Below are 19,558 nucleotides of genomic sequence, written 5' to 3'. Positions count from 1 at the left end.
AGGAACCTCCACACAGTTTTCCAGAGTGGCTGCACCAGTTCACATTCCCACCAACAGTGTAAGACGGTTCCCTTTTCTCTGCATCCTCTCCAACATTTGTGGTTTCCTGCCTTGTTAATGTTCCCCATTCTCACTGGTGTGAGGTGGTATCTCATTGTGGTTTTGATTTGTATTTCCCTGATGGCAAGTGATGCAGAGCATTTTCTCGTGTGCATGTTGGCCATGTCTATGTCTTTCTCTGTGAGATTTCTCTTCATGTCTTTTGCCCATTTCATGATTGGATTGTTTGTTTCTTTGGTGTTGAGTTTAATAAGTTCTTTATAGATCTTGGAAACTAGCCCTTTATCTGATACGTCATTTGCAAATATCTTCTCCCATTCTGTAGGTTGTCTTTGAGTTTTGTTGACTGTATCCTTTGCTGTGCAAAAGCTTCTTATCTTGATGAAGTCCCAATAGTTCATTTTTGCTTTTGTTTCTTTTGCCTTCGTGGATGTATCTTGCAAGAAGTTACTGTGGCCAAGTTCAAAAAGGGTGTTGCCTGTGTTCTCCTCTAGGATTTTGATGGAATCTTGTCTCACATTTAGATCTTTCATCCATTTTGAGTTTATCTTTGTGTATGGTGAAAGAGAGTGGTCTAGTTTCATTCTTCTGCATGTGGATGTCCAATTTTCTCAGCACCATTTATTGAAGAGACTGTCTTTCTTCCAGTGGATAGTCTTTCCTCCTTTATCTAATATTAGTTGACCATAAAGTTCAGGGTCCACTTCTGTGTTCTCTATTCTGTTCCATTGATCTATGGGTCTGTTTTTGTGCCAGTACCACACTGTCTTGATGACCACAGCTTTGTAGTACAACCTGAAATCTGGCATTGTGATGCCCCCAGATATGGTTTTCTTTTTTAAAATTCCCCTGGCTATTCGGGCTCTTTTCTGATTCCACACAAATCTTAAAATAATTTGTTCTAACTCTCTGAAGAAAGTCCATGGTATTTTGATAGGGATTGCATTAAACATGTAAATTGCCCAGGGTAACATTGACATTTTCACAATATTAATTCTGCCAATCCATGAGCATGGGATATTTTTCCATCTCTGTGTCTTCCTCAATTTCTTTCAGAAGTGTTCTATAGTTTTTAGGGTATAGATCCTTTACCTCTTTGGTTAGGTTTATTCCTAGGTATCTTATGCTTTTGGGTGCAATTGTAAATGGGATTGACTCCTTAATTTCTCTTTCTTCAGTCTCATTGTTAGTGTATAGAAATGCCACTGATTTCTGGGCATTGATTTTGTATCCTGTCACACTGCCAAATTGCTGTATGAGTTCTAGCAATCTTGGGGTGGAGGCTTTTGGGTTTTCCACGTAGAGTATCATGTCATCGGCGAAGAGGGAGAGTTTGACTTTTCCTTGCCAATTTGAATGCCGTTAATGTCTTTTTGTTATCTGATTGCTGAGTCTAGGACTTCCAGTACTATGTTGAATAGCAGTGGTGAGAGTGGACATCCCTGTCTTGTTCCTGATCTTAGGGGAAAGGCTCCCAGTGCTTCCCCATTGAGAATGATATTTGCTGTGGGCTTTTCGTAGATGGCTTTTAAGATGTTGAGGAATGTTCCCTCTATCCCTATACTCTGAAGAGTTTTTTTTTTTTTAATTTATTTATGATAGTCAGAGAGAGACAGAGAGAGAGAGAAACTGAGAGGCAGAGACATAGGCAGAGGGAGAAGCAGGCTCCATGCACCGGGAGCCCGACGTGGGACTCGATCCCGGGTCTCCAGGATCGCGCCCTGGGCCAAAGGCAGGTGCTAAACCACTGCGCCACCCAGGGATCCCCACTCTGAAGAGTTTTGATCAGGAATGGATGCTGTATTTTGTCAAAAGCTTTCTCTGCATCTAATGAGAGGATCATATGGTTCTTGGTTTTTCTCTTGCTGATATGATGAATCACATTGATTGTTTTATGAGTGTTGAACCAGCCTTGTGTCCCGGGGATAAATCCTACTTGGTCATGGTGAATAATTTTCTTAATGTACTGTTGGATCCTATTGGCTAGTATCTTGTTGAGAATTTTTGCATCCATGTTCATCAGGGATATTGGTCTGTAATTCTCCTTTTTGGTGGGGTCTTTGTCTGGTTTTGGAATAAAGGTGATGCTGGCCTCATAGAACGAATTTGGAAGTACTCCATCTCTTTCTATCTTTCCAAACAGCTTTAGTAGAATAGGTATGGTTTCTTCTTTAAACGTTTGATAGAATTCCCCTGGGAAGCCATCTGGCCCTGGACTTTTGTGTCTTGGGAGGTTTTTGATGACTGCTTCAATTTCCTCCCTGGTTATTGGCCTGCTCAGGTTTTCTATTTCTTCCTGTTCCAGTTTTGGTAGTTTGTGGCTTTCCAGGAATGAGTCCATTTCTTCTAGATTGCCTAATTTATTGGCGTATAGCTGTTCATAATATGTTTTTAAAATCATTTGTATTTCCTTGGTGTTGGTAGTGATCTCTCCTTTCTCATTCATGATTTTATTGATTTGAGTCTTCTCTCTCTTCTTTTTAATAAGGCTGGCTAATGGTTTATCTATCTTATTAATTCTTTCAAAGAACCAGCTCCTGGTTTTGTTGATCTGTTCCACAGTTCTTCTGGTCTCGATTTCCCTGAGTTCTGCTCGAATCTTTATTAACTCTCTTCTTCTGCTGGGTGTAGGATCTATTTGCTGTTTTTTCTCTAGCTCCTTTTTGTGTAAGGTTAGCTTTTGTATTGGAGTTCTTTCCAGTTTTTGAATGGATGCTTGTATTGCGATGTATTTCCCCCTTAGGACTGCTTTTGCTGCATCCCAAAGATTTTGAACGGTTGTATCTTCATTCTCATTAGTTTCCCTGAATCTTTTTAATTCTTCCTTAATTTCCTGGTTGACGCTTTCATCTTTTAGCAGGATGGTCCTTAACCTCCACATGTTTGAAGTCCTTCCAAACTTCTTGTTGAGATTTAGTTCTAATTTTAAGGCATTATGGTCTGAGAATATGCAGGGGACGATCCCAATCTTTTGGTATCGGTTCAGACCCGATTTGTGACCCAGTATGTGGTCTATTCTGGAGAAAGTTCCATGTGCACTTGAGAAGAATGTGTATTCAGTTGAGTTTGGATGTAAAGTTCTGTAGATATCTGTGAAATCCATCTGGTCCAGTGTATCATTTAAAGCTCTTGTTTCTTTGGAGATGTTGTGTTTAGAAGACCTATTGAGTATAGAAAGCGCTAGATTAAAGTCACCAAGTATAAGTGTATCATTATCTAAGTATTTCTTCACTTTGGTTATTAATTGATGGATATATTTGGCAGCTCCCACATTCGGGGCATATATATTGAGGATTGTTAAGTCCTCTTGTTGGATAGATCCTTTAAGTATGAGATAGTGTCCCTCTTCATCTCTCACTACAGTCTTTGGGGTAAATTTTAGTTTATCTAAGGATGGCTACCCCTGCTTTCTTTTGAGGACCATTTGAATGGTAAATGGTTCTCCAACCTCTTATTTTCAGGCTGTAGGTGTCCTTCTGTCTAAAATGAGTCTCTTGTAGACAGCAAACAGATGGGTCCTGCTTTTTTATCCAGTCTGAAACCCTGCACCTTTTGATGGGGTCATTAAGCCCATTCATGTTCAGAGTTACTATTGAAAGGTATGAGTTTAGTGTCATCATGATATCTATTCAGTCCTTGTTTTTGTGGATTGTTCCACTGGACTTCTTCTTAAAGGGGAATTTTAAGAGTCTCCCTTAAAATTTCTTGCAGAGCTGGTTTGGAGGTCACATATTCCTTCAGTTCCTGCCTGTATTGGAAGCTCTTTATCTCTCCTTCCATTCTGAATGAGAGCCTTGCTGGATAAAGTATTCTTGGTTGCATGTTCTTCTCATTTAGGACCCGGAATATATCCTGCCAGCCCTTTCTGGCCTGCCAAGTCTCTGTGGAGAGGTCTGCTGTTACCCTAATACTCCTCCCCATAAAAGTCAGGGATTTCTTGTCTCTTGCTGCTTTAAGGATCTTCTCTTAATCTTTGGAATTTGCAAGCTTAACTATTAAATGTTGAGGTGTTGAACGGTTTTTATTGATTTTAGGGGGGGATCTATTTCCTGGATCTGAATGCCTGTTTCCCTTCCCAGATTAGCAAAGATTTCAGCTATGATTTGTTCAAATACATATTCTGGCCTTCTGTCCCTTTCGGCGCCCTCGGGAACCCCAATTAAACGTTAAGTTTTTCTTCCTCAGGCTGTCGTTTATTTCCCTTAATCTATCTTCATGGTCTTCTAATTGTTTGTCTCTTTTTTCCTCAGTTTCCCTCTTTGCCATCAACTTCTATGTCACTCACTCGTTCTTCCACCTCGTTAACCCTCGTCGTTAGGACTTCTAGTTTGGATTGCATCTCATTCAATTGATTTTTAACTTCTGCCTGATTAGATCTAAATTCTGCAGTCATGAAGTCTCTTGAGTCCTTTATGCTTTTTTCTAGAGCCACCAGTAGCTTTATAATACTGCTTCTGAATTGGCTTTCTGACATTGAATTGTAATCCAGATTTTGTAACTCTGTGGGAGAGAGGACTGTTTCTGATTCTTTCTTTTGAGGTGAGGTTTTCCTTCTAGTCATTTTGCTCAGTGCAGAGTGGCCAAAAACAAGTTGTATTGGGAAAAGGAGAAAAAGAGAGGAGAGAAAGAAGGAAAGAAAAGAGAAAAAGAAAAAAGAAAAAAGGAAGAAAAAAAGAAGAAAAAGAGAAAGAAAAAGAAAGGAAAAAAGGGTGGGGGAAGCAAACAAATCAAAAAGCAAAACAAACAAACAAAACACGGGGGAGTATCTTCCTATTCTGCATACTTTAAGTCCCTTGACGTCCCCTGGAACTTGTCCGTCTAGTTGGTCTTCTGGGGGAGGGGCCTGTGGTGCTGATTTTCAGGTGTTAGCACTTGGGGGAGCTGCTCTGCCCCCTGCCTGGTGCAGGGCTCAGTGGGGGTTGTTTACCCCGTGAGGCCCCAGGAGGAACAACCGCAGTGGCGGGGCCAGCTCTGGAGCCCTGGATTCAGCTCCCGCAGTAACTACAGAGCTCTCAACCTGCAGAGGCCTGGATGCTCCGGGGCGGGGCCTCTGATCTGCTCAGCTCGGGGCAGGAGCGTCCTTGCGGTGCTGTGCCCTCCCGGCCTCTGCCTGTCCTGGGGGGAGGCCGGATCCTGGGCTGTGTCCCGGCGCCCAGTGCTCCCGGGCCTGCGCTGTTGGATTCGCGCTCCCGGCCACGCAGCCCCCCTCCGCGGAGCCTCCGCCCAGCCTCCGCCCGAGCCCCTCCGAGCTGCTCCCGGGGCACGCAGCCCGCTCTGTGGAGCCGCCCCCTGAGCCCCTCAGAGCTGCTCCTGGGTCCAGCCGTGCGTGCGCGCGCTGCAGCCCTTTAGGGAGCTCGGCGCACTCTCCCCGGTGTGCAGTTGCTCTGTTAGTGTTCCAGGGAGCCTGAGGGCATCCCCGTCATTCCTGGGGTCCTACTCTAACTCCCTGCGAGTGCCTTTCTGCCCGGGAAGATTGGTGAAGCTCCTGCTTCTCTGGGATGGAGTTTTCCTGTCCTGGGGGCACTCGCCCCGGCCTTAGCCCCGCTCCTCGCGGGGCCCCTCCCCCTTGGATGTCTTTTGTTTCTTTAATCCCCCCCCCCCCCCCCATCTTCCTACCTTGATAGAAGCGCAAACTCTTCTCACTGTAGCATTCCAGCTGTTCTCTCTTTAAATCTCAGGCTGAATTCCTAGATTTTCAGGATGATTTGAAGGTTATCTAGGTAATTTGGTGGGGACAGGTGACCTGGGGACCCTACTCTTCAGCCATCTTGCCCCTCCTCCCAGTCAGCTCATCTTTAGCAAAGGAGCAAAGGTAATAAAATGGGGCAAAGATAATCTCTACAACAAATGGTGCTAGAACTGGACATTTACATATCAAAAAATGAATCTACACAGACCTCACATCCTTCACAAAAATGATCACAGACCTAAATGTAAAACAACTGATAAGCTGAACTTTATTAAAATTTAAAACTTCTGCTCTGCAGAAGATAATAATAAAAGAATCAAAAGCCACAAGAGAAAATATTTGCAAAGGCACACCTGAAAAAGAACTAAAATCTACAAATAACTCTTAAAACTCAATAACAAGAAAACCTGGTTTTAAAAGAGCTGACATATCTGGGCACACTTCCTAGATTCTTAAAGATTACAAGCCCCAACTCCTACATGAGAGCCAAACTCTAGATGTCTCTGCTTCCTGCATGCTGTCTTGGTGGCTCTCAAGGCCTAGCTCTCCCACCTACAGAATTCAGTCATCAAGTCCACCTCCCACAAAGACCTCAACAACTCCAGGCTACAAAAGGATGGCTACAACCTGAACCATGCCGTCCAGCACTTATTTACACAATGCATCCTTCCTAATTTATTTTTGTGCATTATACAGAGCTTCCCCAAAACCAGATGCTGAAAAAGTAAATCGACATGGGTACTTGTGTGGTGCAGTGGATTTCAGCTCAGGTCATGATCTCAGGGTCGTGAGATCGAGGCCCATGTCAGACTCCACATTCAGCATGGAATCTGCTTGAGATTCTCTCTCCCTCTCCCTCTGCCCCTCCTGCTTGTGCTCACATGCTCTCTCTAAAATAAATAAGTAATCAATCAATCAATCTTAAAAAAGAAAACTATCAACACACAGAATCTCAAAATGAAAAGTTTGAACAGCCCAATGTCTCGTCCTTGGCAAATTCCAGATTAACAGCTTGTAACACTCATCCTGTAAGGACCCCCAGGGTTTTCTCTATTATAATCTAGAACCAATTCCATTCTTCTCACCTTTCCCCAGATACTTGATCACCTGGTCTCTCTCCCATAATGCCCTCAGTTTATTAATGTCCTACTGATTGTGTCACTCAAAATGACCACCACACTCATCAGTAGAAAATTAATCAAAAGTAATCGATGCCTGTTCTTCGATGCCATATCCTGTCCATCCAAACTTTAAGCATTAGCCTTCGGATAGCCTCACCATGTCTGGTGCCAACCAGGATTACAAATTACTAAAACTCTCCTCTTCTACTAGCAAGGGCAGCTTTTTATAGTCAGCTCTCTTATTCCTGTATTTACATGCAACCTACAAGGGACACTCCTCCCACCTCAATTCCATCCTGTTGGATTTGGTAATTTTGGATGCTGAATTTGTCAACCAATTTATTTGCTCTCCATTCTAGCTTTGTATCACCCACAAATTTAGTAAGCATATTTTTAAGTCTAAATTCATGATAAAAATACCAAAGGAACAAGGCTCAGAAGGAGGGTCTGGGTCCACCATGATACCACCACTGGCAGATTCATGCAGTTGGTGGGTGCTGACTTCAACTGCCAGCCTGCACAGTGCCAGGAGTGCTCTCAGAGCTGGCCATGCTCCACTGTCCCCTCTGTGCCAGCTGCTGAGGAGATGGGTCACACTGCATAGCTGCACATGACACAGGCTGAACAAAAAGAAAACCACTATGCATGGTGGCAACAAGTAAACCCCCTTTTGAGAAATCTTCTGATCTAATACTTTAAAAGTACAACCTGGGGAACAAGTTTTCATTCAATAACTAAACTGGTATGGTGATTCCAATCCTACTTCAAAAAAAGTTACACATAAGAGTTCAAATGCTGTATCAACCTAAAGGCCCACTGTCATGGCTGAGGGACACCAGCAGCCAGGATGCTGCAGGTTCAGGACTGCTGCTCGGCTTCCTGTCCAAGAATCCCAGGGGTGCTTGGTCCTCTAGTGAGCCAGGCACAAAAGGCTCAATTCCCTTTTTCTGGCAGCAGCCAAGTATCACTGTTTTGTAACCAAAAAGGGAAATTTTTCTATAAAAAGACCCTATATACTCCTTTAGAAAAACAAAGCCAACCCAAAAAGCCTGTTTATATCTGAATCTCCAACAGGCACTTTTCAATTGCCGTCACTCCTAAATATGGAGTCTTAGAAAATTAACAAGTCCTACTCAGCCAGATCTATATGTGGCACAAAAATACATGTGTAATGTTGTGGGAGTGAGTGCTTTTAAGTGCTTCTGAGCCATGTGCAGACTGGCATTCCAACAGGGCTAGCTGTCACTCAGTATCACCTGGACCCTTCTACTGGCCACAGCACTGACATTTAACAGGAAACATACAAACACCAACTAAGCCCATGGCTTAGGGCACAAACAGTGGTAAGCACTTGGTACACAAATGATTCCCTCAATTATTTTAAAGTTTACACCTTACACTATAGTACCCTACCATACCAGGCAGGCCCAAGACATCTGGTGAGCAAAGGACCCACTTCTCTCATAATCCCTGAGACTCAAGGTCACACAGGTAGAGCCAACAGGGAACTGAGTCTAGCAGCTCATCCTCAGAACAGGAAAGGTCCCTCCTCCAAGAATGGTTACAACATGGCCTGAGCAGGAAACCTGTACAAAAGCATCTCCCTTTTCATTTCAAACAATGTACCTTTGGAATTTGGTCCCACTTTTCCAAAGATCAACAAATTCTGGGCTTAGTAAGTGTAATATACTCAATCACATTGTACAGAATAATCAGTAGCAGTCTCTAGAACCCAGGCAGCCTAACAGACCATATCCTTGTTTTGTTTTTATTTTAACGATTACTATTACTGATAAAACTACTATTTGTGGCATATTTATCTTATGCTAGGCATGCTCCTTTTATGGGCTTTCATTCCTAACAACGACCAGATGGGCAGATACTATCTGTAATCCCATTTTACAGATGAGAACATCAAGACCTAGAAGTCAAGAAACACACTAGGCTGGTCAATGGCAGAGTCAGAACTAAAAGGAGACAGTCTGCCCCGGAACTCATGTGAAACCACTGATTAAGACACTAAACCACCCCAAATGAAGTCACAGGACTGAACACTAAAGAAATGTATGCATCACTAAGCCTGACCACTTACCCTAACGACAGTTTTGAAGTCTCACACCCTCTGTGTGCTGGAGCCCCCTGCTCGCCCAATCACATCGAGAGTGATGGTCAGTCAGCAGGGAAGGAGCAAGGGTCTACACCCACTCCTGCTCCTACTTCCCCAGGGGCTGGGCTCCACACACAGCTGTAAGGGAAGCCCAAGAACACTCAGACCACATCCACTGGCTCACTGCAGAACCCAGAGACCAAGGAACACGTGTGTCCACTTCTATGTGCATTTCAGGTCCCAAAATTCATACACTTTAAAATTACAAGGCATGGTCCTCACAACCAATCAGTCAAGAATTCTGACTCCCTGTGCGATGGTTCTTTCCTAGGGTGCCCATTTTTCTCAGATGCAGCATTTATATACAGGTTTCACTGAGGACCAAATGTTCGTTCCTTTCTCAAAACAAAACTGTTCACACACACACACACACACACACACACTTCTGTGTATTTTTTCATTCAACCATTTGTTATTGCTCATCTACTAAGTACTCTGATGCACATAAAAATGTATTAGTTGTACACAAAAGTTCTTGGCAGCATTTCTTGCAAGATGGAGCAGTGCAAACAGCCCAAACGTCCATCAAGGAATGAATAGATAAACAAAATGTGGCCCATCCATATGATGGAATATTATTTGGCCATAAAAAAGCACTAAATACTGATATAGACTGGACCTTAAAAAATTATGTGAAGTGAAAGTCAGCCACAAAAGAACAAATGCTGCAGGACTGTACTTGTATGAAATACCTAGAAGCGGGGGATCCTTAGACAGAAAGCAGATTAGAGACGACCAGGAGGAAGCAGGGAAGTAGGGAGTGGTAATGGAAATGCTCAATGTGTCGGCAGTGATGGCGGCACAATTCTGTGAAAAGCGTGATTTCCTGGCATGCGAAAATCTGAAAATGTGATCTCTGTAAATAGCCTGGCCTCCCTCTGTCTGGATCTTTGAGTCACAGGTAAAATCTGGGGTGGCCCAGGTTCAGAAATAAATGGAAAAAGGGTGCTCACCTCTCTGTTCCCTTGTCTAGTTGCATGTCTTCCACATGGGCCAGAGGAAGGCAGGGTTGGCCTCCAGGAATGCTGGCTCTTGAGTATGGCAGATCGACCTGAACCAACAGGCCACCCGAACTAGTGGGGTGGGCCCACCACGGTGGAGCAAGGGACGAGAGAGCCTGAGGGCCATTCTCCTCCCATGGGCCCCTGATCTGCTCACTGTCACAGAGAAGTCCCAATGGCACAGGCAGTGCCAGTGGGAAATGGGGTATGGGAAAGAAGGGGAGGCGCCAGGGCGTGCTTCTGCCCCCATGGTGTCCCCCACAGCACCCTCCAGCTCCACAACTTCCCCTGTGTCACACCCTGGCAGTGTGCTGTGGCCTCTTGCTGTCTCCAAATATCTCGCCTGCTATCCTCACTGGTTTGGCTTGTCCTCCACAGGTGTGACCCAGTTCCCTCATGCTTACCTGATTAGACCCTCATGGATACACTGATCTTTGTCCAAGGACAGATCTTTGCAAACACCACATGCTACCTGTCATGGGCTGAATGTTTGTGTCGACTACATCCCCCAATTCCTATGTTGAACCCTAACCCCTGATGCGATGATTTAGTGGTGCGACCTCTGGAAAGTGATGAGGGCTGGATGAGGTCCTAAGGGTGGGGTCCCAAGATGGGATCCTCAATCTTATGAGAAGAGGAAGACAACTCTGTCCAAGAGCGGAGCAGTTGTGCAGGCATCCCCCAGTGAAGACAGAGACTGAAGGAAATCTCAAAATATTTGTTAAAGCTGCTCATACACACCCACTGTGAGATAGCCAACCAACGTGGACACCTAAGCTTTGGCCTTCTTAATGTCAGCAACCCTACAATATTTCCTCTTATTTTAAATTGATATTATGTCAAGTCAACATCTGTTGCTAGAAATGAGAATGTGAGTAAGTGAAGATGAGACAAGACCACTAATGTCCACCTGGTGTTAAATGTGCTACAAGAAGCACAGCCAGAGATGGAGCACAGCCCCACAGGGCTGGTGGCTGAGTGCATCAGCATCACCAATGTGCAAAACTGTTTGCCAGCTATGCCAGAGCTGAACATGCACAAACCTCTTGACCCTGTGGCTTTATTCTACTTTGACATACATTCAACAGAAATGCACACATATGCTAACATAAAATGCATCCAGGAATGTTGACAGAACCATCCCCTTGCAATAACCTGAAACTGGTGACTTTTCAACATCTGCAAACCACCAGATACAGTGTCCTATTTCCCTAGGAGAATATCATGTAGCCCCAAAATGAGCAAACTATTATCAGAGGCAACAGAAACAAAGCTCATGAAAACAATGCTCAGTGAAAACAACTGGGAGAAGCAAGAGTCCGTTTAAAGGAGTTCAATATCAAGCTAACCTGCACTTGGGGTAGGTGAGAGGGGGTGACTGCAAGGGGACTCACAGGGGCTTGAAGCATAGTGATACGGTCTTTTCTGGATCTGAGCACATAGGCGTTTGCTTTTGTAAAACTCATCAAGCTGCACAGGACGATGAAAATTCATCAGAGTCTACTTTTTAAAAAACCAAACTGGCATTTGGTCCCTTTGGAGCTGTCAGCACCACGTGGTGAGGCCATCCTTCAAGTAGATGGTGGCCCCAGAGGTGCTTCTAGCAGGCCCGGGAGCTAGGCAAGGCCCAGAGGCTGCACCTGGTCCTTGTCACATCCACACGGCTGTGAAACAAGGGAACATGCTGGCAATGGTCCATCAAGGTGCTCCTTTCAGTGACCTGACTTCAGACCTCAGAGTAGCAGCTCTTCCCTGAATACCCAACACAGGCCCTGCCTCTACCTGCTGGTGACCTGAAATCATTTCCCCAAAACGCAGTTTCTTCAGACCAGCCCAACATTCAAGGATGGGCGGGACATACCTGCTGTATCAGATAAATCAGAAGTCACCAGCGACCCAGAGGTAATCCATCCTGCCCTCCCACAAGAAAAACCTGTTTGAAAGCCAAGTGACTATATTTCAGATGCCAATCAAATACTACTATACTGGCCCTGACCTCTCTCTAGGGGTCTCCTCAGCTGTAAAACTAGCCCTCATGGGAGCGAGAGACATTTACGGAGAATCAAATTCAGTGTGCCGGGCCAAAAAGCATTCAAGTTCATTGAGGGTTCTGCCTATATCTTCCAAAGGATGTGGGTTCTTCTGGACTTAGCGACTTTCCCAGACACAGTAAACCCAGTCTGCACTCTGAATGAAATCTCTCTACTCTGAGACAAGAAGACAAGATCATGGAGGCCACAGTGCCAGCAGCCGTCCCCTGTGCACAGCAGCTACCACGCTAGGGCTCAAACCCAGTCTCATTCTGAGGAGCAGCGCTGTGGCCTACCCTGAACTCAGCAGGCAGGCCTTCCTTGTGAGTCTGCCCCCACATTCCTGGTTACAGAGGCTGAGGTAAGCAGGTATACACAGCCTTGCTGGGAGGCAGTGCAAACAGGTGTGGGGTTGGGGCGGGGGGTGGGGGGGAGAGGGGGAGGAGATGCTTTCAGTCTGCAACATTACAGAAGCACTAGCTGCGCTGTGTTCCTGGTTTAGGATATAAGGCATTTTACATGAGTTTTTTTCCTTCTGAAAGGGCAGCAGGCATTTTCCACTGTCATGTCAGTGAACAAGGCTCAAAATAAGCACAAGACCCACTAGTCACCAAAGCCAAAGGATTAGTAACTGTGGCCTGCAGCCAGGAACACTGAGTGGGGTGGGAAGGGCTTAAATAAAATACAGATTTTAAACCTGCTCTGAACCAGACTTAACATACTGGGGTGAGGCGGCCAGGGAGGTGTGTATATAAAGCTCCTTTGGTGCTACTCGGTGCAAAAAGTTCCTAGAATGAACAGAGATGCTATCTCAGTGGTAGGCGGTGGCCCCAGGCTGACAGGTCTCCCAGCCACTACCACACCAACTCCTGCTGGGACACCACAACCATTCTCTAGGGAACCCTTCCAAAGTGCAAATAAGGACAGGAAACTACTAATTCCACAGGGTCCCACCCCACTGTCTAGGAGCTGCTACACCGAGAAGGGAGGTGTATGCCCAGCAAACAAGAACACTGAGCACCGGCACAGTGGTGGGGACAGACCCCCTCACAGCAAGGAGGGAGTGCCAGGTGGAGTCTCTGGGGGAACAGACACGAGGTGGGAGGGGCGGAAACACATGTGCCCTTTGACTCTGCAATTCTCCTTCTAGGAGGCTGCAAATTTTACTGAAGAGTCAGACATAAACCTAACTGGAGAAAAGTACAATGTTCCTGATCTGGAAGATAGGATCAGAAAGATGTCAACTCTCCCAAAGTGCCATCTATAAATAAAAGCAACTCCATCAAAATCTCATTTGAATTCTAAAAAATACAACTGAAAACCTGATTCTGGAACTCATGAAAAAAATACACAGCAAAGAAACGTTTTAAGTCAATGAGGAGGGCCAGCCCTGGTGGCGTAGCGGTTTAGCGCCGCCTACAGCCCAGGGCGTGATCCTGGAGACCCTGGATGGAGTCCCGCGTCAGGCTCTCTGCATGGAGCCTGCTTCCCCCTCTGCCTGTGTCTCTGCCTCTCTCTCTCTCTCTCTCTCTCTCTATGAATAATGAATAAATAAATAAAATCTTTAAAAAAAATTAATTCAATGAGGAAAACCCTCCAGCTCTCGGAATACACCCTAAGGTTGCAGGGATGAAAATGGAGTGATCTACAACAGGTGCAGGCAAAGGGGAGTGAAGCAGAACACCTGGGAACAATGCAGGCCCCTCCCCATGCACAGCCGGGGTCTCTGGCCCACTCAGCAAGCACACACGCATGTACACACCCTGGGCTCTTTTTTCAGGCATGTACTATTCTGCTTCATTGTTTTTGGGTATATATCTTTGAATGAAATGAGAGAGTGTGTTTCTTTAGGGTATGTTCCTAAAAGCACACTGGGGGCTGAGGTGTAGGCACATGTAAAATTCTGCTGGAATGATGGATGCTATGGACATCCTGGCCAGGGGATGTCCTGTTCTCCCCCCTCACTGCCCCAAATGGTGCCACCTTATTCTGCAGCTGGTCTGCTATGGCCCCCGCATGGTCTCCACCAAGCCGTGTGCTGCTCACTCCTCTACAGTCTCCATGTGAACATGCACTCATGCTTCCTTTTCCCCGCCAGTCTCTGTTCTCCACTTTCCTTGTGGCGCCATGTCATGAGGTCACATGTGTCAGCACTCGTGGCTTCTGGGGCAGAGAGAAACCTCTTTGCACATCTACCCATTTTGCCCTGCCTAGAGGGCTGTGGGAAGCTGGAACAGTGTGAGAGGGGGCGGCAGTTCCCTCCATGGTCTCAGGACCACCTCTGAGGCAGGTGGGGCAGGCGGAAAGCTGCAGCCTGGGAACGGTCAGGGCACTAAGCATTTGAGGGCAGCTGGAGCTCAGTGCCCAAGGCTGACAGAGGGTAGGAGACCACAGAGACATGGAAGTGGATATCTGTCATCAGATAAGGTCTCCTGAACACCACTTACAACTTTCTGCTTCCCATCAGCAAGCTGGAGACAGAAGACACCTCCTAACAACAAGTGAAGCAGCAAGACACACCTGGTCATCTATAATCTCCTGGCAAACAAAATCAGAGGCAGAGCCAGGGACAGAACCCTCCATCTCCCAACGCCCAGGTTGCACATTCTAGTTGGGTGGACACTCCCACGTGGCCCCATGGACAGCTTACAGTGCAGCTCTGCTGGGCTCTACCAAGCTCTCTCCAGCTCACCCACCAGAACCGGGGTCCTCACCCAGAAGGCAGGCTGGAAAAACAACTCAGATACAAAGAAAAGCAAAGTACCTGCTTCTTTTCCAGCCCTGCCACACTGTCCAGACTAATGCAGAGGCTCAAGAACACCAAGGAGACTCACTGTGCAGTTTCCTGGTAGCTTTTAACAAACTTTTTCCAAAAACTCTCGAGTCAGGGCAGCCCAGGTGGCTCAGTGGTTTGGCGCCTGCCTTCGGCCCAGGGCATGATCCTGAAGACCTGGGATTGAGTCCCACGTCGGGCTCCCTGCGTGCAGCCTGCTTCTCCCTCTGCCTGTGTCTTTGCCTCTCTCTCTGTGTGTGTGTCTTTCATGAATAAATAAATAAATAATCTTAAAAAAAAAAAAAACTCTCGAGTCATAATTACAAGAAGCATTGAAGTGTCGAGGGACCATTTCCAATTCAGAATGGGAAGTGTGGACATCATGCATGCGTGGCGAAGCCAACCGCCCCAGGTCACACCGAGGTGAGGGTGGCAGCCCTGGCTGGCTGGGAGACAGCAGCCACAGCAAGCCTCTCAAAGGACACATCCTTGAGTGGCCATGTGTTCCCAGTAACCCCTGCTTCTGTGTTACATGCTACAGTATCAGGAAGGTCTGAAGGCCATGAGAAAATGTGCATACCACAAAGCAGCTCAGGACATTCCTGTAGCTGCCATGAGCACCAGGCCCCACTGAGCCATCGTCAGAGGGCAGTACTCTCTCATGGAGCCATGCACGGTCTCTCATCCATCTGTGAATTATGGACAAAAAGCTACTCAAACTCACAGAAATTACATAAAAACTGACATAAAAATAAGTTGAATCACTTCCCCAAAAATGGGCAAGCAGCAAATAACAACTGGGTTTTTAAAAAAAACTGAAGCAAACCAATAGGAACAACAAAGCTGGCGTGCTCTGGGCCCAAATACTTTTTAAATTGAGGATGAATGACCAAGTTTTAATGTGTGCATAACAAAATCAATTTTTAACATGAAAATAATTGGATTGCTGTACCTACCAAGACAATGAACCTTTACCAAGGCAAGTAAGAGAAAGGGAAATAAAGTCAGTACTCTGAAGCGCACACTAAGGCTCCCTGGTTGCCACTTCAGTAAGACACTGTCAAGTCTTCCTCCAGTGGCCTCGCTGAGCCTGGGGGCTACAGACACCGTCCACACACACGGCAGACTCGAAGGTGCAAACACCCCAGGCCCAGAACTGATCGGATCTGGCCTCGACAGCCTGGCATCAGTCGTCTCCTAAAAGGCTCATCATTAAACAAGCCTCCAAGGTGTGACGTCCCTTCTGATGGAAGTCCTAGGACCCAAGAAGGGTTCTGCACCATGACTGAACTCTCCAATCCAGCCCTTGCTCCAGCAGATGACGAAGCTCTGGTATGCTGCTTTGACAGCAGAGACAGTACACAGGGATCATGGTGTGCACAGCCCCTGCCCCAGGGCATGTGACCCCTGAAGAATAAAGCCAACTAACACTACTTTCTACCTGTTATTCAACGGTCATTCTTGTGACATGCAGCTCTGACTGGCGGTGAATGTACAGTATGGATGTGACACACACTTTATCAATGTTATCGACAGTCAGAAATCAAGTACCAACAATGGCTGAGCCTGGTTTACTGAAGAGAAACATAAAAGCTTTCCCCACCCCAACCCCTCTTACCAGCCCTGTTTTCTATGTCAATTAGACCTAGCGAGAGCACTCCCTGGTGGTAAATACCAAGGGTCCATTGCCAGCAAGTTGAAACCCAGAGCCACCTCCCAGGGGATACACAGAGGCCCGGGAGGAGAACTGCACTCCAGATGCTCCATGCAGGTGATGAGGTTGGATGGGAAAACAGGCAGGGATACTGTGCTGCTCCCAGCAAGCCAGGCAATGCCTTCGACAAAGTCAGGTGGTCAGGTAGCTATTGCCAGGCCGGCTTCTCCTTGAAGGGTCTAGAGAAAAAGTTGAGCTCTTCCCTGACTTCAGTGACCAGCAAGAATGGTCACTCAAGGCCCTGCATTTGTGCTCCATGGGGCCCTGAAATTCAAACAGCTAGGACTGCATCACTGTGCATGCAGAATGCTGGCACAGGACAGGAGCCAAGCACCGAGGTGAGTCTCATTACCTAGCACCTTACCTTACTTGCTCCCAGGTCTTGGTGGCCAAATGCAGCACCCAGAGATCCTTGTAATGGTAGAATTGCTCTCCATCAGGAGAAGCAAACTCTCCTCCAAAGACCCACAGCTGTCCTCCACCTTGAGGCACCACCACAGCCTGTGAGAAGAAAGGGACAGGTCAGAGCAACCATGCAACTCTCAGCCAGCTCCACACCCACAAGATCCACCAGACCACCTCCCATGGTGGCTGCAGCCGGCGCTCACACTCAGTGATCACCTACCCCTGTGTCTGAGGAGAAGATTCCTCAAAAATCCTGCAAATCAAACACCTACTACACATCCAGGTATTCCTAAGTTGCAAAATAGATTTAGACAACTCAGATCCTGTTAAAATGGACACAGTGGTATCAAAAGCTCACATTAGATCTAACACAAACTGACAAAGTATTTTCTTTTTATTAAATATTTATAATACAGCTGTTTGCCTGCTTGCATTAATCCCTTCCCTAGTTGTTTGGCACAGCACACCTAAAACCTCACTAACAAAACGTGCGTGTAATATGCAATGCTTATATAACATTTATCTTTAAAAGATTTAAGCACAACAGCAAAGGCAAGCAAAAGCAGTGAAAACAGCACCCTTGGGGCCACACACCCTGGAGTCTCTGGCAGTCCCACATCCATGGGGACAGGACAGAACAAAACAGCACAGGGGCCAGGCTGACCAGGCACATGCAACATCAGGCTTTTAAGACTGACATGGGCATATTTCAAAGTATGACTAGGCTCAGCAGAGTATCAAAGCTTTCAGAGAACAATGGTCCCCAGGCACATCTCATACGCCAATGCACCCAGCTGAGGATGGAGGCAAGTGAGGACAGGAACTCGGGCTCACTTCACTTCACATGCCCTGGTTACCACCTCAATGAGAATGAAGCAAGAGTACCCAGAACCCCAGAAATACAAGCATGAAACACACAACTTTGGTCAGGCCACCTGGGGTGCCTATAGTGACCATGCAGTGGAGTTCTCCTTCAACCACTGGAAATGGTCTCCAGGGGGTAAGGGCAATGCTCCGGATGCTAGAATGGGAATCACTGTGCTAGGTTCCCCACAAGAGGGAAGAAAGTCAAAGCATATGATTAAAAACGCCTTCATAGAAAAGAGAAAGTCTCGTGTACGGGAATATATTTTAGATAGACAAAATAAGAGTGACTGCTACTCTGTATAAAACGACCCATACAGATGCAAATACAAGAAACATCGATTTGGAGAATTTTGGTTTTTAAAAGATTTTATTTATTTATTCATGAGAGACACACACACAGAGAGAGGCAGAGACATAGGCAGAGGGAGAAGCAGGCTCCATGCAGGGAGCCTGACGTGGGACTCGATCCGGGGACTCCAGGATCACGCCCTGGGCCAAAGGCAGGCGCTAAACTGCTGAGCCACCCAGAGATCCCAATTTGGAGGATTTTAAAGGCAATTTCTAGACAGTCTGGTCCAGGGCTTTGGAGCTTTGGGTTGGACACTTTGGTGGAGTAAACTCATCTCCAAACAAAAGCTTAAGCGTAGACTAAAAGGTGGCAAAAGTGAAACTGGAGACCCCTGCCCAGAACCTGCGCCCCTTCTCCCTGAGGACACTCAGATCCCGCGCCCACACCTCATTTCGGAAAGACTGGCCTCTCTTGTAATTTTGCTGAAGGCTACATGGGAAGCACCCACGACCACCTGAACCCATCAGAGCCACGCATCCCACTGGCTGCCCAGTAAGAGTCCTGATGACTGGATATATTGTTCGATGACACACCACCTGGTAGGCAGCATGATTTCAAGGTCATTTGTGATTTGACGGTTTTACAGTGAGGTGAGCTTATCTGTAAACTATGTGTCTGAAGGGACAGATTTCACAGAAATGATTTGTGCAAGCCCCCTGCAAACCCAGGCTGTGATGCTCACCCAGATCACAGCAAGCACAGAGCAGATGCCAGGCCAGTCTACCTGGGATCACCAGCTATGGGTACCCAGCAATGAAGGAGCCACACAAGCATGTACTTTACGCAAAAGGGGTGGGAGACAGGAAAAGCAGAAGGGCCCTCTTGCCCAGGAGATCAGAAGTGGTTGCCATGCAAGCAGGTGGAGTGGCTGGGGTAGGGGAACTAGGTCAGGGCCATTGGGCCCTCACAAAATCCCGAGAAAATGTGTACTGAGTGGGTCGGGCAGTGGGTCCCAGGAGGCTCTTTCCCAGGGTACCCGCAGAGTACCCCAGAGCTCCTGTCACAATGCATGTCCTTACCCCTGCCTGGCGCCTATGAATGCTGCAGAACTATGGCTCTGTCACTGATGCCACTCCTGCCCTAGACTAAACTGAGGGGTCCTGGTGGCATAGTTAGGGTGGCAGGGGCCCCATCCACTCCCATTTATAGTCAGTTTCATATGCACCGTCTCAGCACAAATGACTACCTACAGAGACAAGCCAGTCTCCCATCACTCTATAACACCAGTCCATCTATGGGGAAGACACTGATGGTTTCAAATCATTAAAGCAGATGGGATGATTAGCTGAGGCTGATATCTAACAATTTTCTGAGTTCAGTGAAGTGGTACATTCATGCCATGCAACACAATGGCATTCTGAGATACTACATTATGGAAGGCT

General features: G+C 46.5%; 1 protein-coding gene across 4 annotated transcripts in view; it reads right to left on the bottom strand.

The window, feature by feature from the left end:
• Positions 1 to 19,558, bottom strand: part of KLHDC4 (kelch domain containing 4) — a 57,180-nt gene that overhangs the window by 21,717 nt on the left and 15,905 nt on the right. For all 4 annotated transcript variants that reach the window (XM_038538091.1, XM_038538090.1, XM_038538092.1 and 1 more), the window contains one exon: positions 16,920 to 17,056. In XM_038538091.1, the coding sequence (XP_038394019.1) occupies positions 16,920 to 17,056 (137 nt within the window). The remainder of the gene's footprint in view (positions 1 to 16,919; positions 17,057 to 19,558) is intronic.

The sequence above is a fragment of the Canis lupus genome, chromosome 5, assembly GCF_011100685.1.
Source record: "Canis lupus familiaris isolate Mischka breed German Shepherd chromosome 5, alternate assembly UU_Cfam_GSD_1.0, whole genome shotgun sequence".
NCBI classification, from domain to species: Eukaryota; Metazoa; Chordata; class Mammalia; order Carnivora; family Canidae; genus Canis; species Canis lupus.
This window is presented reverse-complemented; position numbering and strand designations above follow the sequence as displayed.